The 22,124-nt window shown below is 42.2% G+C and overlaps 1 protein-coding gene across 12 annotated transcripts in view; it reads left to right on the top strand.

Annotated features, from left to right (window-relative positions):
• The window catches only part of IRAG1 (inositol 1,4,5-triphosphate receptor associated 1), a 122,321-nt gene that overhangs the window by 77,924 nt on the left and 22,273 nt on the right, over window positions 1-22,124 (top strand). For all 12 annotated transcript variants that reach the window (XM_009246622.4, XM_009246625.4, XM_002822033.6 and 9 more), the window contains 5 exons: window positions 7,619-7,742; window positions 10,696-10,726; window positions 12,919-13,059; window positions 14,222-14,353; window positions 16,409-16,550. In XM_009246622.4, the coding sequence (XP_009244897.3) occupies window positions 7,619-7,742; window positions 10,696-10,726; window positions 12,919-13,059; window positions 14,222-14,353; window positions 16,409-16,550 (570 nt within the window). The remainder of the gene's footprint in view (window positions 1-7,618; window positions 7,743-10,695; window positions 10,727-12,918; window positions 13,060-14,221; window positions 14,354-16,408; window positions 16,551-22,124) is intronic.

Raw genomic sequence — 22,124 nt, forward strand, 5'->3', positions numbered from 1 at the left:
AATTCAGCAGGTCCTACAGTTTCACTTCACTTCAAGTTCAATTAAATTCTAATACTTTTAATTTCAAACAATTATATCTAGTATAATCTCCCTCTTTTTCCCTTGCTCCTTCTGTATTTGTGGTGAAGGAGGTGTTTAAGCTATTTTTTATTTGCAGTACTATTGTAAGAAATGACAAAGTGTATCTACTGCATAGTTGATGTTCAGTAAATGGTGGCTCTTGAAATGATTTTTATTCTCCTTAACCAGGTGGCAATGTCTAGAAGGTAGTTGGCTATCTGGACCTGGATTTTGAGGGACACGTAGGCTGAGGCAGAGAAGTACATCGAATGGACAGTCCTTCCAAAACCCCCAGTCTAGACTCAGAGCCTCAGGTCTTGAGCAGGAAGGAGGACTCCCTGAGAAGAAAGAGGTAAAAAAAAGTTTATCCCCAACTAGCAGCTTTGACTTTTGGGAACCATCCTGGAACTCAGAGCATCTTTAACCAGAGCTCCAAAAGTAATTTTTCCAAGTCCCTGACATGGCCAGAAACAAATATTTTCATTGGAATGAGCTAGTACTGGGAGATATATTTGAAAATAATTTTATTACTTTTTGTTGAAAGTGGCTTATGGTCATATCTAAAAATTAAACCAATAGTGAAAAATACAAGGAAGAAAGTAAAAATAGCTTACACTAAACACCTCCTTCCCCACAAATACAGAAGGAGGAAGGGAAAAAGAGGGAGATTATACTAGACATACTTGTTTGAAATTAAAAGTATTAGAATTTAATTGAACTTGAAGTGAAACTATAAGACTTGCTGAATTTTGGTAACTGCTTCCTCCAAAGAAGAGAAATTGGTTTCTAAAAGTATAAAAAATGTATTATGAAATGCATAAAGGGTTTGGAGTTACTGAGGTAGTTTTTTGTTTTTTGTTTCTTTTTGCTTTGGTATGAGTTTTAATTCAATTTTTATAAATAATCATGTCCATAGTACAAAATTCTAAAAGTACAAAATGAGACATAGGAAAAAGTAAGTCTCATTATATCTCTGTCCCCCAGTAGCAAAGGCAACCACTGTCACTATGTTTTAGTATAACTTCTAGATATATTCCAAGCATTTCCAAATATAGACATGTATGTAAAAGTGGATTTTCCTTTTTTTTTTGAGATGGAGTCTCGCTGTCACCCAGGCTGGAGTGCAGTGGCGCCATCTCAGCTCACTGCAAGCTCCACCTCCCGGATTCACGCCGTTCTCCTGCCTCAGCCGGGACTACAGGCGCCCGCCACCACACCGGGCTAATTTTTTGTATTTTTAGTTAGTAGAGCTAGGGTTTCACTGCCGTTAGCCAGGATGGTCTCGATGTCCTGACCTTGTGATCCGCTCACCTCGGCCTCCCAAAGGGCTGGGATTACAGGCGTGAGCCACCGTGTCCGGCCAAAAGTGGATTTTTTTTTAACATAAATGATAGTATATTATACAAGCTGTTCCAAACCTTGCTTTTTTCACTTAGTGAAATATACTTTTTTTTATTATTATACTTTAAGTTCTAAGGTACATGTGCACAACGTGCAAGTTTGTTATATATGTATACATGTGCCATGTTGGTGTGCTGCACCCGTTAACTCATCATTTACATTAGGTATATCTCCTAATGCTATCCCTCCCCCATCCCCCAGACCCCACGACAGGCCCTGGTGTGTGATGTTCCCCTTCCTGTGTCCAAGTGTTCTCATTGTTCAGTTCCCACCTATGAGTGAGAACATGCAGTGTTTGGTTTTTTGTCCCTGCCATAGTTTGCTGAGAATGATGGTTTCCAGCTTCATCCATGTCCCTGCAAAGGACATGAACTCATCCTTTTTTTATGGCTGCATAGTATTCCATGGTGTATATGTGCCATATTTTCTTTATCCAGTCTATCATTGATGGACATTTGGGTTGGTTCCAAATCTTTGCTATTGTGAATAGTGCCGCAATAAACATATGTGTGCATGTGTCTTTATAATAGCATGATTTATAATCCTTTGGGTATATACCCAGTAATGGGATGGCTGGGTCAAATGGTATTTCTAGTTCTAGATCCTTGAGGAATCGCCACACTGTCTTCCACAATGGTTGAACTGGTTTATAGTCCCACCAACAGTGTAAAAGTGTTCCTATTTCTCCACATCCTCTCCAGCACCTGTTGTTTCCTGACTCTATAATGATCGCCATTCTAACTGGGGTGAGATGGTATCTCATTGTGGTTTTGATTTGCATTTCTCTGATGGTCAGTGATAATGAGCATTTTTCCATGTGCCTGTTAGCTGCATAAATGTCTTCTTTTGAGAAGTGTCTGTTCATATCCTTTGCCCACTTTTTGATGGGGTTGTTTGTTTTTTTCTTGTAAATTTGTTTGAGTTCTTTGTAGATTCTGGATATTAGCCCTTTGTCAGATGAGTAGATTGCAAAAATTTTCTCCCATTCTGTAGGTTGCCTGTTCATTCTGATGGTAGTTTCTTTTGCTGTGCAGAAGCTCTTTAATTAGATCCCATTGGTCAATTTTGGCTTTGTTGCCATTGCTTTTGGTGTTTTAGACATGAAGTCCTTGCCCATGCCTATGTCCTGAATGGTATTGCCTAGGTTTTCTTCTAGGGTTTTAATGGTTTTAGGTCTAACGTTTAAGTCCTTAATCGATCTTGAATTAATTTTTGTATAAGGTGTAAGAAAGGGATCCAGTTTCAGCTTTCTACATATGGCTAGCCAGTTTTCCCAGCACCATTTATTAAATAGGGACTCCTTTCCCCATTGCTTGTTTTTCTCAGGTTTGTCAAAGATCAGATAGTTGTAGATATGTGGCATTATTTCTGAGGGCTCTGTTCTGTTCCATTGATCTATACTCTGTTTTGGTACCAGTACCATGCTGTTTTGGTTACTGTAGCCTTGTAGTATAGTTTGAAGTCAGGTAGTGTGATGCCTCCAGCTTTGTTCTTTTGGCTTAGGATTGTCTTGGCAATGCAGGCTCTTTTTCGGTTCCATATGAACTTTAAAGTATTTTTTCCAATTCTGTGAAGAAAGTCATTTGTAGCTTGATGGGGATGGCATTAAATCTATAAATTATGAGTAGTTTTTTTGTATTATAGGTTTTAAATTTAATCTAAACTTTGGACCTGGCATTTGTTTTAATCAGATATGGTATGACACAGAGACCCACAAATGATTCTCATGAAGGAATAGGTTTATACTCACAGATCCCTAATAGCAGGATGCATGGCACATCATACAGAGCCCCTTGGGGAAGGACCAGGGTGGGTCAGAAGGCAGAAGTGGTGAGGGGAGAGATGGCCCCAAGCCTTTACTGGAGTTTTCTTGGAAAGGAAAGGTAGAGGCAGGGTAGGTACCCTGAGTATGTTTAGGGTTGGCTAGTTTGAATAATTTTGGCAGGCCCTAGGCTATAGGGTGCCCCCTAGTTGTCAGGTACTGGCCCTGGGGCGATTTAGGGGGAATATTGGCTTGGTGTGTGAGAATCTGATAAAGGCGATGTTTATAGGTGTGGGTTCTGGATTGGCTGGTTTGTATTTCAAAGACACACTTGAAGGAGAGTTTTTTCTAAGAATTAGCTAGCCTTGAGAGGGGCTGTCTTTCCAGGATTAAGGTACCAAGTGACAGAACATCAAGAATACAGAAGATAAGAACATTTAGTCACTACAGTGGTACCTACTGACTTCCTGCAGGAAAAGATGAGAATGGCTGAATATCTTCCCACCTTCACGTTTCTTCCTACATTTCCATTTCTACCTCTACACATCTTGAATTATTCTTTGTACATCATTAAGGTTATAACATTTACATTCCATATTCTGTAACCATGGTTTCCACAGTTATTTAGCCTTAGACTTAAATGTAAAAGAATTTCATGTTCACCACTGATCCCTTTCCCAAATTTATTCTGATTTATGTCTTGTTTACCTGGATTTTGTTTTCCAACAATTTTCCTGGAAGAGTTCAGAGGTGCTGTGTTCCCCGAGTTCTATCACGTTTGAAAATTTTGTCTTATTCTTGAAGGACAGCTTGCGTGGTTACAAAATTCTTGGTTGACTGTTTTCTTTGGAACTGCATAGATGTTGCTCCACTGTATTTAAAGTTATGGAGAAGGCTGGGACCAGCTGATTTCCAGCACCTCTTAATCTTCACTTTCCCATGTAGATGTCTGGTATTTTTTGTGTGTGTATGAAGCATTTAAATATATTTTTTAACATGATGTGGTCTGTCAACCTGAAGGGTTCAACTTTCCCCTCAAGTGAGGAATATTTTTCTTCTGTTATATCTTTGAATAAGTCCTTTGTAACATTTGTTTTGTTCACTACTTCGGAGACAACATAATGCATAGATTGGTCATCAGTGTCTCAACTCCACATCCATTATTTTATCTCTATATACTTCAATCTTTCTTTCCTTCTTTGCATTCCTTATGATTACTCAATCTCTACCACCCTCCTCTAATTCAGTTTGAAGCTATATCTGCTTTATTCCTTCATTTTTCCAATAAATTGGTTGGTTGTATACGTCCCAATTTCTTGATTAGTTCTTTTATTTTGGTCTTTAATTTGTTTCCTTAAATAGCAGTCATCTTCCATCTTTGCATGATCTTCTCATCCCAACTCTAATTTCTTAATTTTTTTTCAGGTTCTTATTTTCTCTAGAGTCAAAGTATTTATGGTATACATTTTGCACAGAAGCGTACTTTTGCATTTTTTGATGTGTTTCTTGCAACTATGTTTCCATCCTGACATCTGTCTCTTGCACGTTTCCCTTTTCCTTCCTTTCTATCTTCCTTCCTCTTTTGTCTGTAGTATTTTTGTATAGTTGCCATGCCATCTGTTTTCCTTTTATTTCTTTCTGATTTGTATATTTCTACCTTGATTCCCTTTCCCTAGATATATTGTATTGTAGGTTAGTTTTTGTTGACTCCTTCCTACCTTAGCTGGGATCTCTTTGCCTTCCCTTTAGTGCTTTAGTTGAGGATTGTGTATTTTGTGTTTGTTTTGTTAGTGCTTGGGTGGTGGGGAAAAGGGGAAGTTAAGATAGAGCTGTTTGTAGAATTGGTTTCTGCTCTTTTTCCGTAACTCTGTTCATAGTCCAAAACATGAGTTTGTTATACCAAATCGGGGGCATATCTTATTCCTTTGGAGGTGGTTAGTAGTGGGTTTCAGATTGTTTCACCAATTTAGGTTGGAATTGTAGAGACAAGCTGTCCATAGGTTTATTTTCCAGACTTGACCCAATGCTTCCCAACAGCTACTCCTCTGCTACGAAAGGAAGGAAATAAAGACAAATCCAAGGAGTTTAGCCACTGTTTTTCAGGAGTTGCGGGGAGAACACGGTGGTTGGGGCTTTCCATGTGTCTCCTGCCATTCACTCCTTCAGAGGGACGTGTTTTATTTACTTTATCGTTAGTCTTCCTTCCTTGTAAATCCCTTCATATCATTCAAGAAAATCCACTCTGTGCTCTGTGCGATCATTCTGCCTTTCCTCTCTTCTTCTCATCAGTAAGAAAAGCAAAATGGCAGGCAGCCCAGGCAGTTTTTTCTCTCTTCGAAATGCTGGTAAGATGGAATGGAGAACCTTCTATTCTAGGGAAACTTTCTGAATCTCCTCTGACAACTGCCTACTTGCCCCCTCCATCCCTTTCCCTCTCTATTCTGTGGTATTGAACTCTTTGTAAGAATTTTTTCTCTCCCATCTTCCTTTCAGTACTGATTCTTTGGAGAAGAAGAAAGGGTTATCATGGGTGGAAACTCTAAATTTATTCCTAGTAATTTTTATTCTTTCTCTAGTCACTATTTTTAAAGACTATTGCCTTTTCTTGTATCTTAGAGTTCCTTGTGTATTTTTTATTTGTTCTGAAATTTTTTGTTGTTAATTTGGTTGAATTCAGGAGGAAGGTGGTTGGTTCCTAGAATCCACCAATTGTGGCATTACTCTTCAAGCACAATTTTGGGAAACTTTTCTAGGCAAAAACCCTGGTATGGATTTCACTTGATTATTAGACCTCATATGTTTCAATCATCCTATAGATATCTCAGGAGCTTGCTACTCAGTTGACTCTCTGTTGAGTGTGGTAGGGATACATACATAAAGGTAGAATGATGCCAGGGGTGTCACAAGGTTTACCACAGAAACCTTGTCAGAGAGCTGTAAATACCAGGACAGAACCAGAGAGGTAACAGGTAGCTAAGAGAACTTCTAGTTGAATCTCATATCCAGAGACGAATTGCTGACTGACCCATCTCTGACAGATGATCCTCCAGCTTACTTGGATACCTTGAGTACCAAGGAATCCATGCCTACCATTCTGTTATTGGCAAGCTCAAACTATTTAAACATATTTTACCTTGAGCCAAACTACATAGCCTCTTGTCTCTTCATGGTCTCCTTTCGTGAGACTTCTTTCTATTCACATGATTCCCAGTCTTAACTCTTCAGGTGGCTACAACTATGCCTATATATAGTCCTGGTCTCTAGCCTAGCCTAGGATCCTGGAAAATGATTGAGCAGATTGGAAAGCTACCAGGTTAAAATCCATGAGAAAGAGTAAAACATGGATAAATATTAAGTTCTGCATGCAAATGGAAAGTAACCATTATACAGGATGAGGATAACTGATTTGGGTCAACTAAAGAGGTTGAGAGTTTTGCTTAATGCTAAGTGTACTGTAAGCCCGTAGTCAGGCACACAAAATCTATGCTGCATGAATAACAAACATCAATGCCAGGGACATTTACCAAAGTCCTCCTGTGCTAAGAGCTTGTTAAAGAACATCTGGGCCTCTGTAACAGCAACAAACCAGAATGTGTGCAGGAATGGGATGGTATCTAGAGACCATGGGCCACAGTGGGCCACAGTGAGCTGTTGGAAAAATGGAGCTAGAGTCTGGAGAAGAGAAGCTTTAGAGAGGCACAGGAGCTGTTTTCAAACAGGAGAAAGATTTATGGAAAAGAGAATACTTGGTTTGTTCATTCTGTCTTCAAAGCACAGACCCAAGATAGTTTTAGAAGTTTAAAAAACAAAAAGCTGTTCATTGTCTCTGTTGACTAGGAGGCATTTATGTTTCTGAGATCTGTAAAAGATCTAGCAACCTTAGGTTTACTCTGGAAAATCTCTTATCTATGGCGTATGGAATCAGATGCTAATTTCTAAGTAGGATACATAATATAGAACATTTTAATTTATCTGAGGAGGAATAATTGAACAACAGGTCTCCTGAGAAGCCTGCCAAGGAGCAGGTTTTTTCCCCAAACATTACAGCCAAAGAGCCAACCAGCTTCCAATTGCCAGCTTAATACTGTGGGAAGCAAAGGGAAGAACGTAACATTTGAAGCAGGTAGACCTTGAAGTCTAGCAATGCCATTTGCTAGTTCTGTAATCTTGAGCAAGTGACTTAACCTTGCTGAGACCTGGCTTATCCACATGTAAAATGGGATGACTAAGTTCTAGCTCATTGTGAGAATAATGTAAGATAACAATTAAAAAGCCCTTAACATAGAACTAGATACTTATAAATGTCAAAGCTCTTCCTTGCCCCCTGAAGCTAGCTGCCAACAGTACTACCGTGATTTCAAAGAGACATTTTATAAGTAAGCACTTTTTTTTCAGGGCTTCCTTCTGAACTCTCCCCAGCTATTGAGGAAGAAGAGTCAAAGAGTGGCTTAGATGTCATGCCTAATATTTCTGATGTGCTGCTGCGCAAACTGCGGGTCCACAAGAGTCTCCCTGGAAGGTAAAATCAGGATGTGGATTACAGAAGACCCTGTACCGAGTGGCCCCTGTGTTGGATTCTAGGTGGGACACAGAGGAACACCAGTCTTAATTCTTGAACCCAGAAGGGCCAAAGTCCAATTGTCTAGATAGGGATAATGCATTCAAAACAAAAAGAATAATGAAAGGCCAGGCTGGGTGTTTTCAACTCAAAGACCAGGTGGGGTTCTTAGGTGAGCACAGTTCATGAAGGCATAAGGGTCACCAGAAGCTCACGGCAGCAGAGAATGGGCTTTGAGCCAGGAGACATGGGTTTCAATCCCAGATGCACCATTTACCCATGACTAGTTAAGTTTTCAAATTCTTTTTTGTAGAGATAGGGTCTTGCTATGTTGCCCAAGATAATCTTGAACTCCTGGCCTCAAGTGATCCTTCTACCTCAGCCTCCCAAAGCACAAATAACATTTAAGTAACCAAATGAATGATTTGAAAGAGTAAACTTGATAGAAAGACCATAAAATAGGGCACATCTAGAGAATGACATGAGAGTGGGGCATTGGGTAGGAGGTCAAGGAAAGGCCTCTGTGATAAAGTAATAATTTGAGATGTGCAAATAACAAATGACAAAAAGCCACTCATGCAAGGGTTTTGGTAAGATTTGCAGAGGAAAAAAAATCGTAATTTTAACAAACGGTGCTGGGACAACTGGATAGCCACATACAAAAGAGTGAAGTTGGACCCCTACCTCACACAAAACACACAAATTAACTCGTAATGGATCATAGACCTAAATGTCAGAGAGAACACTATAAGACTCTTCAAAGAAAAAATATAAGTAAGTCTTCATGTCTTTGGGTTTTTTAGATACGGCACCAAAAACACAAGAGACAAGATTTTAAAAATAAATAGTACTTCCTCAAAATAAAAACTTCTGTGCTGCAAACAATGTCAAGAAAGTGAAAGGCAACCCACAGAATGAAATATTTGCAAATCACTTATCTGAAAAGGAACTTGTTTCTAGAGCATATAAAGAAGTCTTACAACTCAATAAAAAGATAAATAACCAAATTTTCAAAATGGGGAAAGGATTTAAATAGACATTTCTTCAGAGAAGATATACAAATGGTCACTTAAAAAAGATGCTGTGTCCTTTTAGAGGCTCACGGCTCTGCCCCCAGGTACCTATGCCCATTTATAAGGCACAGTTATCTGCATCAGACACCAGACATACCATGTGGCTTCTCTGCCTACATCATACTTCTCTGAGTCCTCAGAGTTTCCCCCTCAGACCCCCACTTTTTTTTTAAGGTGGGTATGTTCTAACTGGGTGTGGTGGCTCACACACCTGTAATCCCAGCACTTTGTAAGCTCAAGGCAAGAGGATCACTTGAGGCCAAGAGTTTAAGACCAGCCTGGACAACAGAGTGAAACTCTGTTTCTACAAAAATAAAAAATTAGCCAGGTATAGTGGCATGCACCCATAGTCCCAGCTACTCTGGTGGCTGAGGCAGGAGGATTGCTTGAACCCAGGGGTTCAAGGCTGCAGTAAGCCACCTCTGCAGTGATCCTGCCACTGCATTCCAGCCTGGGCAGCAGAGTGAGACCCTGTCCCCAAAAATAAATAAATAAAATAAAAATAAGGTGGGTGTGTTCTATAGCAAAAAAGCAGAATGTGAGTCATTGAAATAGAAAAATGTTTGGTTTATAACTTATGAAAATATGTACATTTCACATAATATCCCAACAAACCCAGGAGTCAGAAACAAACTTGGCAAGTTTTGCCAAATCATTTAAATCATATGTGTATGCTGTAGATGACAGTTAAGGCAAGGGCCTGATGGGTGGGGTTGTGACAAGGACTGTAAGTGTCAAACATCCCTGCAGCTGTTTGTCCCGTGTTCTGGACTCTGCTGACTTCATGGCCATGGGGTCTTATCACCTCATCCTGACAGGAAGGCACTCATATCATTCCCTAGGGGTGAGAACCAGCCCCCTGCAGAGATGGCTGACCCCTACCTTTGCTCTTGGGGTCCCTTCACACCCGTTCAAGAGAGGAAGCTGTGTTTCCTGAGAAGCTTATTGATGGCATGCTCTGTTGCCAAGTTCTGTGACGCTGGTAGGACCCCTCCCAGGCCTCCCCGCCGCAGCACAGGAAAGGGCCTGTGCATTATTTACATTGTGTGGGCTTCAGATGGGGCCAGCTTTAGTTACCAGCAAGAGCAGCAGCAGCAGCATCGAGTGGACGTGCAGATGCAGGGACTGCCTATGGCTGGAGACCCCTGGCTGTGGGAACGCCACAGACAAGGAGCTGCTCAAAAGGATGCCTCTGTGTCGGCTGGGGCTTTCTTGCCACTCTGTGATTCTAGCCATCAGAAGTTCTTGCTGTGGAGAAGAACCCTGGTCACTCTCTCCTACCATTTATTCTCTGCCCCGCATGCACCTTTGTCACAGCCCTCAGAGACAGAGGAGGGGTGAGGCTTTGCAGACCTGGGTGGATAGCCCCAGAACAATTATAATGGCAACTTAGATGTGTATGAGTTATAAAGTCCTTATCACATGCATTTTCTTATTTCTCAAGCAAGGCTATGAGTTCAAGGTCACATTTCCTGAGAGCCCACTGAGTGTGGATGCCATATATTTATGCATACAAACACATATACATACATACATGAGTACATATAGTGCTTATAATACCTCTGCAAGGTAGGTGATATGATTCCCATTTTGCAGATGAGTACGCTGGGGCTTAGAGAGATTAAATAACTTGTCCAAAGTCACAGAGATAGTCGTGGCGCCGTAAGAGTCAGTATCTCACAGGTGACAGAGCACAGGCAAGGGGACATTGCATCTTTTCCTTCTCACCAACACAGCTTACTCCACCCCTGGAAACACATGGTCTGCTGGTCATTCAGAGTCACCTTTGGGTCTATTGACTAGGTTGCATACAGTTCAATTGTGTGTTTTCTTTTTCACAGTGCCCCTCCACTCACTGAAAAGGAAGTTGAGGTAAGTGACTCAAGTGTGTTATGAAATCTGGTGCCTGTGCTTGACTGGGCTTATTCAAAACATTTCTTCCTCCAGACTCTAGCTCTGACATTTTTAGACAAAAATGAGAAAGAGTGACTGTAGGGTAATATGAACATTCATGACCAGCCCTCTTGAACCATGAGATCCCCATTCCCACGTCCGTTCATGGAAGATTTTGACAAATTTGGGCAAAGGGGAGAAGGTAGTTGGAAATTTTACATTCCTGTAAGGATTGTTTATATTCTTTAAATATACGACTTAGATACACAAAACCAGCTGGGAGGCTGCAGAATTGAATCAAATTTATTTCAAAATTACTGAAAAATGGTCAGATTTCAAGTTCTAAGCTTTAATTTAGTGGGAAAGGGGGCTGGCCTCCTCAGGGTTTCAGCTACAAGAATGCCAGCTCAGCGGAGCCAGCGAGCTGTGCTGTCAGCAATCTAGCCTTCCGGGATTCCTCACTGGGGCCTCCTTGTCCCAGCGGGGTTGTGAGTGAGCTGAGGGGAATTTGCATTTCATTCTGTAGTGGACAAAGAGAACTTGTCAGAGGTGAGACAGTGAGAACTGCTGATGTGGACCAGATAAGCAGAGGAAGACAGACTGTATGAAGTATCTACCACAGATAGTATCAATAACTTGCACACAGGCATTGCACTTGCAGTCTATAACACATGCATAGCCATCCTTTCAGCTGATCCTACCAGCAGCTCTGTAAAGCAGGTGGAGCAGGCATCAGCACAAAGGAGAAAACTGAGTGAGTAAACAACCACACCAAGTTTCTAGATACTGTAGTTGGCAAAACCAAGACCTAGATCCAAGTGTTCTCACTGAATTCAGAACTTGTTATGTCACACTGCTGTTGAGGGGATAATCAAGGTATCGAAAATTAAGCATTGAGCATTATTCATAGACTTGACCAAGGCTGGGTAAGGCAGAAAATTTCTGTCACTGGGCTATGAGCTCTAAGCCTACCCACTGACATTTGTGAAGATGGGCCATGGGCGGTTTGTTTAATGTCCAAATGCTGACCGCAGATGTATATGGACACAGCTCTCAGCATGGTGGAAATAAAACAGGCTTTCAAATCCGACAGTCTGAGGTTAAATCCTGGCTCCGTTACTCCCTGTGTCACCTTGAACAAGTTAATGACCGTTCTGGTCTTGGCCCCTTTACCCATAAACAGGTATAACAGTTCCCACCCCAGAGGGTTATTGTGAGATTACATGAATTTGTAGAATGAAAAGCAGTGCTGGCATATAGTAGATGCTCAATAAGGAGTAGTTTTCAATATTGCCATCATCATCATCATTGGGTCAATTCTGTGCCTTCAGTTCTTCTGGAGATGATTGCCTTCCATGGGCCATGTTACATGAACTTCAGAAGCCCCTGTGGTTACTAACCCTGCAGGGTATAAATCTGCTACCACTCAGGGCAGATGATGGCTGTAAAATTGAAGACCATTGCTTCCTTCCTGAGTGAGGTCCATCTGTCTATTTCTTCTCTCTAGTAGTTTCCTACTGTTCTGGGAATTCCATGCATGACCAATACTATCTTTTCAAAGTCTGTTCATGCAGGCTGCAATTTTGGCATGAAATATTTATTTATTCCAGAAAGCTTAACTGAATAGAATCATACCTGGCCTTATTTAATCTCCTGGTAGCTACTTAAAGCTTCTATAGATACAGAATTTGGAATACTCAGGCTAGATGCTGATTGAAGTTTGCTTTAAGTCAACAATGCTTAAATCTCACATGGAGTTTCTTTCAATACAGTATTCTCATGCAAAATCTCCAAAACCCCTCATGCAATAAATCCCAGCATAAATCCAAATGCTTACACAGTTAGCTGTACTGGCCTGAGTTTATCTAAACCCAGATACAGGATGTTATTTTCTTAAAATTCAGGAAAAAGCAAAGTGTTATTCTCTTCTTATTTTTTGGTTGAATACATTTGGACCTCTGGTTCTGGGAAGGGCCTAGCATGGACCTTGGGTTACTGCTTTACCATCTTTTTTGTGGTTTCCTGTGAAGTGAGCATTTCACTTGCACATGGCTGCTTTGGCAGCTGGTTCCAGGGGCTGTTGCAAAATGCTCGTACAAAGAACACACCTGCAGCCTTGTCCTCTGCAATAACTCCTCCTAGCACCTCTCTCACACTCTTGTTCCCAACAGAACGTGTTTGTACAACTGTCCTTGGCCTTTAGAAATGACAGCTACACTCTGGAATCTAGAATTAACCAGGCTGAAAGGGAACGCAACCTGACAGAGGAGAACACTGAGAAGGAACTGGAAAACTTCAAAGCTTCCATTACGGTAATTGTGGAGCCTGATGTGAGGAATCCCTGGAGCAGGGACTGTCCCCAAGGGCCATACAGGGTGTCATGCTTCTCTCAGGTACCAAGTATAGCCTCCTGAAGTGAAAAACTGAGCCAAGACTCTGACAGAGTGTTCCTCAGAGAGCTGGGGGGGGAAATGAGGCAGAGATCCCAAAGGCCTGGTTCCCTCAGGGCTGTGGGCAGGTCCTGCAAAGCCTTGGGAGCTTCTCAGAAGGGGGCAGGGTGGCCTGGGTGTGACTCCTCCTTTCAAGCAGCCAGGGATAGCGTGTTCACATTGGGCTTCTCCAAGCACCAGAAGAAACTGTGGCCCAGGCCCCGCAGAGGCTACTTCTCTCAGCCTGGATGGGGCCCAGAGCTGGTTTCATGAGAGCTGAGTCTAGGCTTGGTATGTGTCTTAGTCAGTTTGAGTTGCTGTAACAAAGGGCCTTAGACTGGGTGGCTTCAATGGCAAACATTTATTTCTCATAGTTATGGAGGCTGGAAGTCCCAGATCAGGGCACCAGCACGGTCGGGTTCCGGTGAGGGCCGTCTCTGGCTTGCAGACTACCACCTTTCCATTATATCTTACATGGTGGAAAGAGAACAGAACTCTCTGGGGTCCCTTTTATAAGAGCACTAATTCCATTCATGGGGGTTCCACTCTCCTCACCTAATCACCTCGCTCAGGCCCCACATCACTATCACATTGAGAAGTTAGGATATGTCCCTCCAAAAGTCAGCAGATGACTTTGTGGGGGGCACAGACATTTAGCCCAGTGGTCTCCAACCCCTGGGCCAGGCCACAAACCAGTACCAAACCATGGCCCCTTAGGAACCAGGCTGCACGTTAGGAGGTGAGCTGCCTGAAAGCATGACCTCCTGAGCTCTGCCGCCTGTCAGATCAGCAGCAGCATTCGATTCCCATAGGGTTACAAACCCTATTGTAAACTGCGCATGCGAAAGATCTAGGTTGTACCCTCCTTATAAGAATCTCATGATCAGAGGTGGAACAGTTTCATCCCCAAATCATTGCCCCCACCAGGTTTGTGGAAAAATTGTCTTCCATGAAACCAATCCCTGAGGCCGAAAATGTTGGGGACTGCTGATTTAGTCCATAACATTATTTGAGGACCCCAGGTGATGCTCCTACTCCTGTTCAGTCCTCAGCTTCACTCTGGCACCACTGTGAGCACCAGGAGACCTACCAGAAGTTGCTGGAGGACATCGCTGTCCTGCACCGCCTGGCTGCCCGCCTCTCCAGCCGAGCTGAGGTGGTGGGCGCCGTCCGCCAGGTGAGTCTCTCCAGCCCCCGGTCTTGCCAACTCTGTTCCACCTACGTAAAGCAGAGCAATCACCCAAGCAGTGGCAACTACAGATACCACCTAGAGGTGGCTTCCTCTGGGCCAGGCATCCTATGTACATCATTGCAGTATTATTCAGAGTATTTTTGGCAGATCACTGAACCCTCAAGGTGCTTTGTGGAAAAAGGTTTCTGTGGACGCACAAGTTTGGGGACTACTGCATACTATCTTTCTTTCTTGGAAATTTCTAACACATTGGCCTAATCAAGGCTTTGATAACTCCTATGGTGGAGAAGCCTGGTTCACTTTACCTGCGTACTTCCCAAATGTATTTAACTGAAGAATTCCCCCCACAGCTCTCCATTTTATTTTTCTCAAAAAATACCTATTCAACTCCCATGGAGCTAGTTTTTGACAAAACATACTTTAGGAAAACCTGCTTTGTCTCATTAAATCCACCCAGCAACCGTATAAATATCCTGTTTCCCAGATGAAGATGCAGAGTCTCAGAAAGTAAAAGCGCTAGTGAGTGGCGGAGCGGGGCACAGGCCCAGGTCTGGCTCTCTCTTGGCCACTTTGAAGTCCTGAAGCATACAGAGTCCCGCCCTGGCCCCCCATGTTGTAGCAGGACCACGTTGCCAGAGTTCTAATCCTGGCTCCACCCTTCATTCGCTGTGTGACCTTGGGCCGCTTACTGAGGTTTCTCTGCTTCAGTCTTTTCAAGTATAAAATGAGGATGGTCACAGTATCTGCCATAGAGGGTTGCTGCCGTATTTGTAAAGCATTTGGATGTTGTTATTATGTTGCTATGACAATCTATGTCCTGCTGCTCTGGTTATATGAAAGGAGGTTCCTGGGGTGGTGCAGCCCTGAGCAGTTCCTGTTAAATAAAAGAAGGACCTGTCGCTGGGCCATCCCACCCTGTGTCCTTCAGGACAAGGACATCTGACTCAGCAGTGGTGCCCAGGAAGTCACTCCAGCTGGGAGCAGCAACACAGGAGGACTCTAGAGAAGTAGCTGGTCTCAGCCACGCATGGCTGTGGGACCTGTTCCTGCGAAGCCACTGGGTGTGTCCCTCTGTGGCCAGGCAGGGCCTGAGCTAGATCCTCTGAGGGATCTAACTGGGGTATGAGCAGAGAGAAATTGTTCCCATTGTGTACAGGCTTCCCAAACATGTGCCTCAGCCCACTTGTCACTCATGCCATCTGCTCCCTTCTCCAAATGGTTCCCTCATCTTGGCTGCTATGCCTCAGTCTTTGCCTTCCTCTCTGGCTCCACTGGGCCAGGTCAGGCTTCATCCTGTTTTTCCCTGCTGCTCTCACTGCCACCAGTCTCACTCCCTTGAGTCCCATCTCTACCTGTGACCTGATTATGTTACTCTCTTACTTTAAGGGAGATATTCAATGGCTTCCCTTTTCCTTCAGAATAAGTTCTAATTCCTTTGTCTAGCATTCGAGGTCCTTCACAACCCAGACTTACAAATAGACCCAACTGCTTGCTGATTCCTACATAGGTAGGAGGACCTGTAGTGTCTGGGCTTTCTGGACAGCCCTGGTTTATGTCGATTGTCCCAGCATAATTTGTCATCGTGCCTTTCTTTGCTCTCCAGAGGACTCTTATTCAGAGGATAAAACCTTATCTACATATAAGCTCTGTGCTTCCCTGCCTCTAGACTCCTCTTGGAGTTCCCTGGCCTGAATGCTGTGTCCCTCCTGCCCTTGTCTATGGGCCCAGATGCTACTCACATCCTACATCCACTTCATTCCATCTCATGAAGCCTCCCCTGACCCATTCTCTGCAAGCAGGAACAACTCTCCTCTGCCTCTCATCTCCTGCAGTATGGTGGCTGTGCTTTTCTCATTCTTCCTAAGCGCAGGGGCTGAGTCCACTTCAGCTCACATGGCAGACAGCAAACTCTTCAGAGGGCAGAGTGTTGTCCCTGTATCCTTTTGATTCTCCTAGCCCAGACCCTAGCTCAGAGCAAGTAAGTGCCAACGGAGCCTTTCATCCAACGGCCTCATGCACTCATGCGCTCCTTCCCTGCAGGAAAAGCGCATGTCAAAAGCAACGGAAGTGATGATGCAGTATGTGGAGAATCTAAAGAGGACGTATGAGAAGGACCATGCGGAGCTCATGGAGTTTAAAAAGCTTGCAAATCAGAATTCAAGCCGCAGCTGTGGCCCCTCTGGTAAGGACCTAGGCTCCTGCCCCATCTTGGCCCTACAAGGTGGACTTCCAAGAGCTCTTGGCTAGGATTACAGCTGTCAGAGCAGCCCCAGGACTTATTTCCAGTTGAGCAGCACTCCTGTCCAGTGCTGCCCACAGGGGCCTCCCAGCAGCTGCTTCAGTGGGCCTGGCAGGGCAGTCTGGAACCAGGAAACATGAGCCTTCCCAAAGTGACTTCCTAACTCCCAAAGCAATAAATCACAGCGGCTGACCATGGATACAAAGCCCACGGGCTACAAGAGCTCTTGGACTTACAGGGTCTGAGAGTGACCCTAGACCCTGTCAGTCTGTGTGCTTTGGGACCCCCTTTTAGGCAGCACATGCTAAGGAATTTGGGCTTTATTCTGGAAAGCATTAGGGATCCAGCCAATGATTTTAATCAAGAAAATGACTTGATCATATATGTAGTTTAAGAAGATTCCCTTTAACTGTGTAATTACATTACTGGGACAAAGCAGGGATAGAAAACCCCATGAAGATGTTCTTGCAACAGTCCAGGTGAGGGGTGAAACCTGGGCAGTTAGGGTGGAGTGAGAGTCTGGCTGAAGGAGATGTTATGGAGAAAAACAGCAGACTCATGGGTAAGACAGAAGTTTCAAAGAAATACTCTTGTTTAGAAGTTCTATACAAATTGCTAGAGGAGCACAGAGGAGGGCCCACCTGATTCTGCTTGAAGGGAGACAAAGAAGCCTTCAAAGAGGGATGGTATCTTGTTGGTGTTTTAAAGTAAAAATAGGAGTTCTCCAGTCAATAGAGGAAGATACATCCCAAGTGGAGAAACCAGCATGGACAAAGGTGTGGAGGTTGGGGGTGAAAAGAAGATGAAACAAACAGTTTGCCATAGTGGCAGTGTCAGGGTGTGGTAGTGACAGGTTGAAAGTGAGACTTGGTTGACCAGGGCCACACGCCAGGCCATGCTAGCAATTTGAGCCTCTAGGCAACGGGGAGTCATTGGTAAGTTTATACCACATGATGTAATCAGGCTTTATTTTTAGATTATTCTGACTTCAGTGGACAATATATTGGAGGTGTGCAAAAGCTGAGGTAAAGAGAGACACAGTAAGAGGCTCTTTCTCAGTCCAGCAGGAAGAAGTTGGTGCCTTGGACCAGATCTCCCCATGGGCACTGTCAGAGTTTGGACTCTGGCTGATGAGGGTGGCAAGCAGGAGAAAACAGACCTTTTAGCAACAGGAATCCCTGTGGAGTGCAAACATCCGTGTTACCAAGAGCTGCAGAGGGAAAGTACAGAAAGTATAACAGATGGAGAAACCTTTATAAACAGGAGGTTTCACAAGTTTCCTGGAGAATATCAGTGACATGTCCCAGAATCCAAAGGCAGCATGCACACATGCTCTAGACTGTCAGCTTTGGATCTGTCAGCAAGGCTCCTGACCCACATGCACCTGGGCCTCTAACCATTTTCCGTCAGTGTTGGAAGCTGAGGAAGTTGCCGCCAAAGGAATCCTAATGCATGGACTCCTGCATTTATTGCTGCACAAGGCCCGCAAACCACCTTACCTAAGATTTATAGGATGAGCAGTTACCCATGAGTCTCATTCATTCATTCTACAGACATTTATTGAGTACCTTTGGTTTGCCCTATATAATACTGGAATATAGAGGTAAAGGGCACACAGTCACAGACCCAAAGGAGCTCCCAACCTTTGGGAAGTCAAGGCAGTGTAGCCAGTGCTATGACAGAAGAAAGCAGACTTCCAAGGAGAATACACCACAGAGTCACACATTCAGTCTAGGAGGATAAGAAAACGCTTACCATAGGAAAGGTCAACGATAGCTGTACATGTTTTTCCGATATTTGTTTCCACTCCAGTTGTTCTTCCAAGCTATACCTCAGCTTGGGCTAGGCAGAGGGGCCGTAACCACTCAGCAGGTGTTTCCATAAGATACTCTATGACTGTTCCCTAATAGTGTTTCTGTCTTAAGCCTTTACACAACCTCTGCAATCTTTGTCTATGCCTGGAGTTTTGAAGACTGCAGTAAATAAAATATCCCTGATTTCAAGGAAGATGATATACATTTTTAAAAAATAACATGTTTCTTTCTGAATGTGAAATTTACCAATTATCTGCATTTTAGATTATTTCCTTAATGTAGATTTCTAGAAGTATGAATACTAGCTCAGGGGCAAGAAATTTTTTAAGGCTCTTGAAGCAAATTATTTTCAAATAACCCATTTGTGTTTTCACTGAATGGGTTACAATACTCAATTCACCGTGCTATTGACACAATTCTTGTTCTTTCTTTTTGTAAATATCCATGACTTTGATAGGCCAAAATTGTGTCTTATCTTATTGTTTTAATTGTATTTCTTGGCCTTTCCAAATGTTTATAGAACATTTGTATTTCTACTTTTAAAAATTCTGTATTTATGACCTTTGCCACTTGTAAGCTTGGTAGTTTACTAATTTATATGAACTCTTCACATGTAAAGAATATTTTCTGGTTCTGCTATTTTGGCTGACTGGAAAACTTGAAAATCTTTTGACCACAAGCACTTAGAAATTTCTGCTGGACAAAATAAAGCAAACCTTTGTCTAAATAGCTGAATCCACAAGAAAAGAAATTGAAATACTCAGATACAAGAAAAGAAAAGAGAACTGAAACCAAGCTGACCCTGCAGCTTCCTTAGGGACAAGTGTCAGCCTTGGTTATCTGGGAGCTGAGCTTTTTACACTATCTGTGATCTGAGACAAGGCCTGGAACACCTATGGTAGAGAGTTGATACAGATTCCCACAGAAAGTTAAGGCCGTCCAAGGACTATATCCTCAGATGGAATTTGGATAAGGAAAAATAATAATCACCAACCAGCAGAGAAACAAGGAAATTTGTTTCACCCTGGACTATAGTAGGAAAAAACACTTTCTCCTTCCTCATAGGAAAAGTATGTGCTCACAAAGTGACAGCAGTGATGATGCAATATGCAGAGGATTTGAAAAGAACAGCAAGGTGGTGCCTCTAAGATATGTTAGAAATAAGCAGAAAAGCACTCTGGAGAGACAGACCCTGCATCTGGACACACGGGATTCCTCTAATAAAGCCTCACTGAAGATGACTTCACAACTTAAAATTATAAAATACACAAGAAAACAATTCATCATGAACAAAAATCATCAGGTACACCAAACAATAGGATTATATCCTAAGAACCTCGGAAAATAAAATGATCTGATAATTTTTTTAAAGATAAGCTTAAAATTGTTAGAGGTAGCTGGGTACAGTGGCTCACTTCTGCAATCCTAACACTTTGGGAGGCTAAGGTGAAAGGATAGCTTGAGGCCAGGAGGTTGAGACCAGCCTGGGCAACAAAGTGAGACCCTGTCTCCACAAAAAATAAAAATGAAAAACAATTAGTTGGATGTGATGGTGGGCACCTATAGTTCTAGCTTATCAGTAGGCTAAGGTGGGAGGATCGCTTGAGCCCAGGAAGTCAAGGCTTCAGTGAGCTGTGATCATGCCACTGCACTTCATCCTGGATGACAGAGTGAGACCCTGTTTCTAACTTAAACAAAAATTATTGGAGACATAAAAGAATGGATCAAAAACAGAGTAAAAGAATACAGTTATCAAAGAAGAATAAAATAGAACTCCTCAAAATGAGGAATAAAGTCACAGAAATCAAAAACTCAAGAGTTTGGGTGTGGTAGTTACTATATTTGAGGCTATTCTTCATTATTCCAGATCTCCTTCTTCTGGGCACATTTACCCATCCCCTTGAAGTCACAAGACAAGGCCATTGGATTTGCTTTGGTGAATGAAATATGAGTAGAAGGACATGTCACATCTGAACCTAGGCCTTTAAGAACTAGTATGCAATTTGCCCTGTTTCTTCCTCCTAACATGATAACCATCATTGCTCCAGAATACTAGAAGGCCAGTATTAGGCTGAGTCCAGAGTGAGGAAACACAGAACCAAGCCTGCTGCAGACTTGGAAGTAAATGAGCATGTAGCATAAGCAAATCACATCTTCCTTGTTATCAGCCACTAATATTTTGGAGTTGCTTATTATTACTATGCTATTAAACTAGTATAACCTAGCTTATCCTGATTGATTATAACATTTAAATCAAATTGGGCACAGTCGAAGAAAAATTAGTTAACTTGAAGATAGGTTTGAGGAAGTTACCCAATGTACAGTTCAGAGAAATAAATTGATTAAAATTATGAAAGAAGCATTGGGATATGGGATATAGAATGTAGAATTAGAAAGTCCCAAATACATTTATTAGGCCATCCTTAAGGGAAAAACCAAGGAGAGAAAATATGCCAAGAAAGAATGGCTAAGGATTTTCTAGAACTAAGGAAAGTCATCAATCATTGGATTCAGAAAATACAGTGAATTCCAAGCAGGAAAAATAAAAACACACCAAAGAGAAACTGCAGAACAGTAAAGACAAAGGGAAGATCTTAAAAGTCATCAAAGAGAGAAGATTATTTACAAAGGAACGACAGTTCTCAATGGCAATAATAGAAGAAGCCAATGGAATAATCTCTTAAAAGAACTAAGAGAAAATAACTGTCAACCTAGAGATAACACAGATGGCTAAGATACCATGCAAGATTGAGGGCTTGGTAAAGACTATTTGGAGACAATTGAGAAAGTTTACCTCTCATAGACCCTCGCTGAAAGAACAACTAGAGGATGTACCTAAGGAAGATTGAAATTGAACTCAAACACATGCTGACAAATGTTCATTGCGGCACTTTTCACAATAGCAAAGACATGGAATCAACCTAAATGCCCATCAATGACAGATTGGATAAAGAAAAATGTGGTACATATACATCATGGAATACTATGCAGCCATAAAAAAGAATGAGATCACCTCTTTTGCAGGAACATGCATGGGGCTGGAGGTCCTTATCCTTAGCAAACTAACACAGGAACAGAAAACCAAATACTGCATGTTCTCACTAAGAAGTGGGAGCTAGACATTGAGTACATATGGCCACCAACAAGGGAACAACAGGTACCAGGGCCTACTTGAGGGTGGAAAGTAGGAGGAGGGAGAGGAGCAGAAAAAATCAATACTGTCTACCAGGCTTAGTACCTGGGTGATGACATAATCTGTACAACAAATCTTCATGACAAGTTTATGTAATGCCCCTGCACATGTACCCTGAACCTAAAATAAACGTTAAAAAAAATTGAGCTCAAAAGAAACAACTAGGATACAAGAAAGAATAGTCAACAAAGACATTTGTAAACATGTAGGTAAATCAAAATAAGCACTCTCTGTAGAAATCAACAAACATAATGAATAATTTAAGAATACAAACGCGAGGTGAAATAAAAATACTGGAAAGCGATATAATTAAGAGGGAAGGTTATTATTTTAAGATTTATTCAAGAAAAGAATAGAGATCTTGTTTAATTTTAAATTTAAAGTCAATATGTTCAAAAGTTAAGAGGACATGCTAAAGGTTAAAAATAGAATGTATAATTTCCAAACAAATGTGTAGGGTGGGAGGAGGGGTAGAAAAAGTCAATGAATAAAACAAAATAAATAGAAAAT

The sequence above is a fragment of the Pongo abelii genome, chromosome 9, assembly GCF_028885655.2.
Source record: "Pongo abelii isolate AG06213 chromosome 9, NHGRI_mPonAbe1-v2.0_pri, whole genome shotgun sequence".
NCBI classification, from domain to species: Eukaryota; Metazoa; Chordata; class Mammalia; order Primates; family Hominidae; genus Pongo; species Pongo abelii.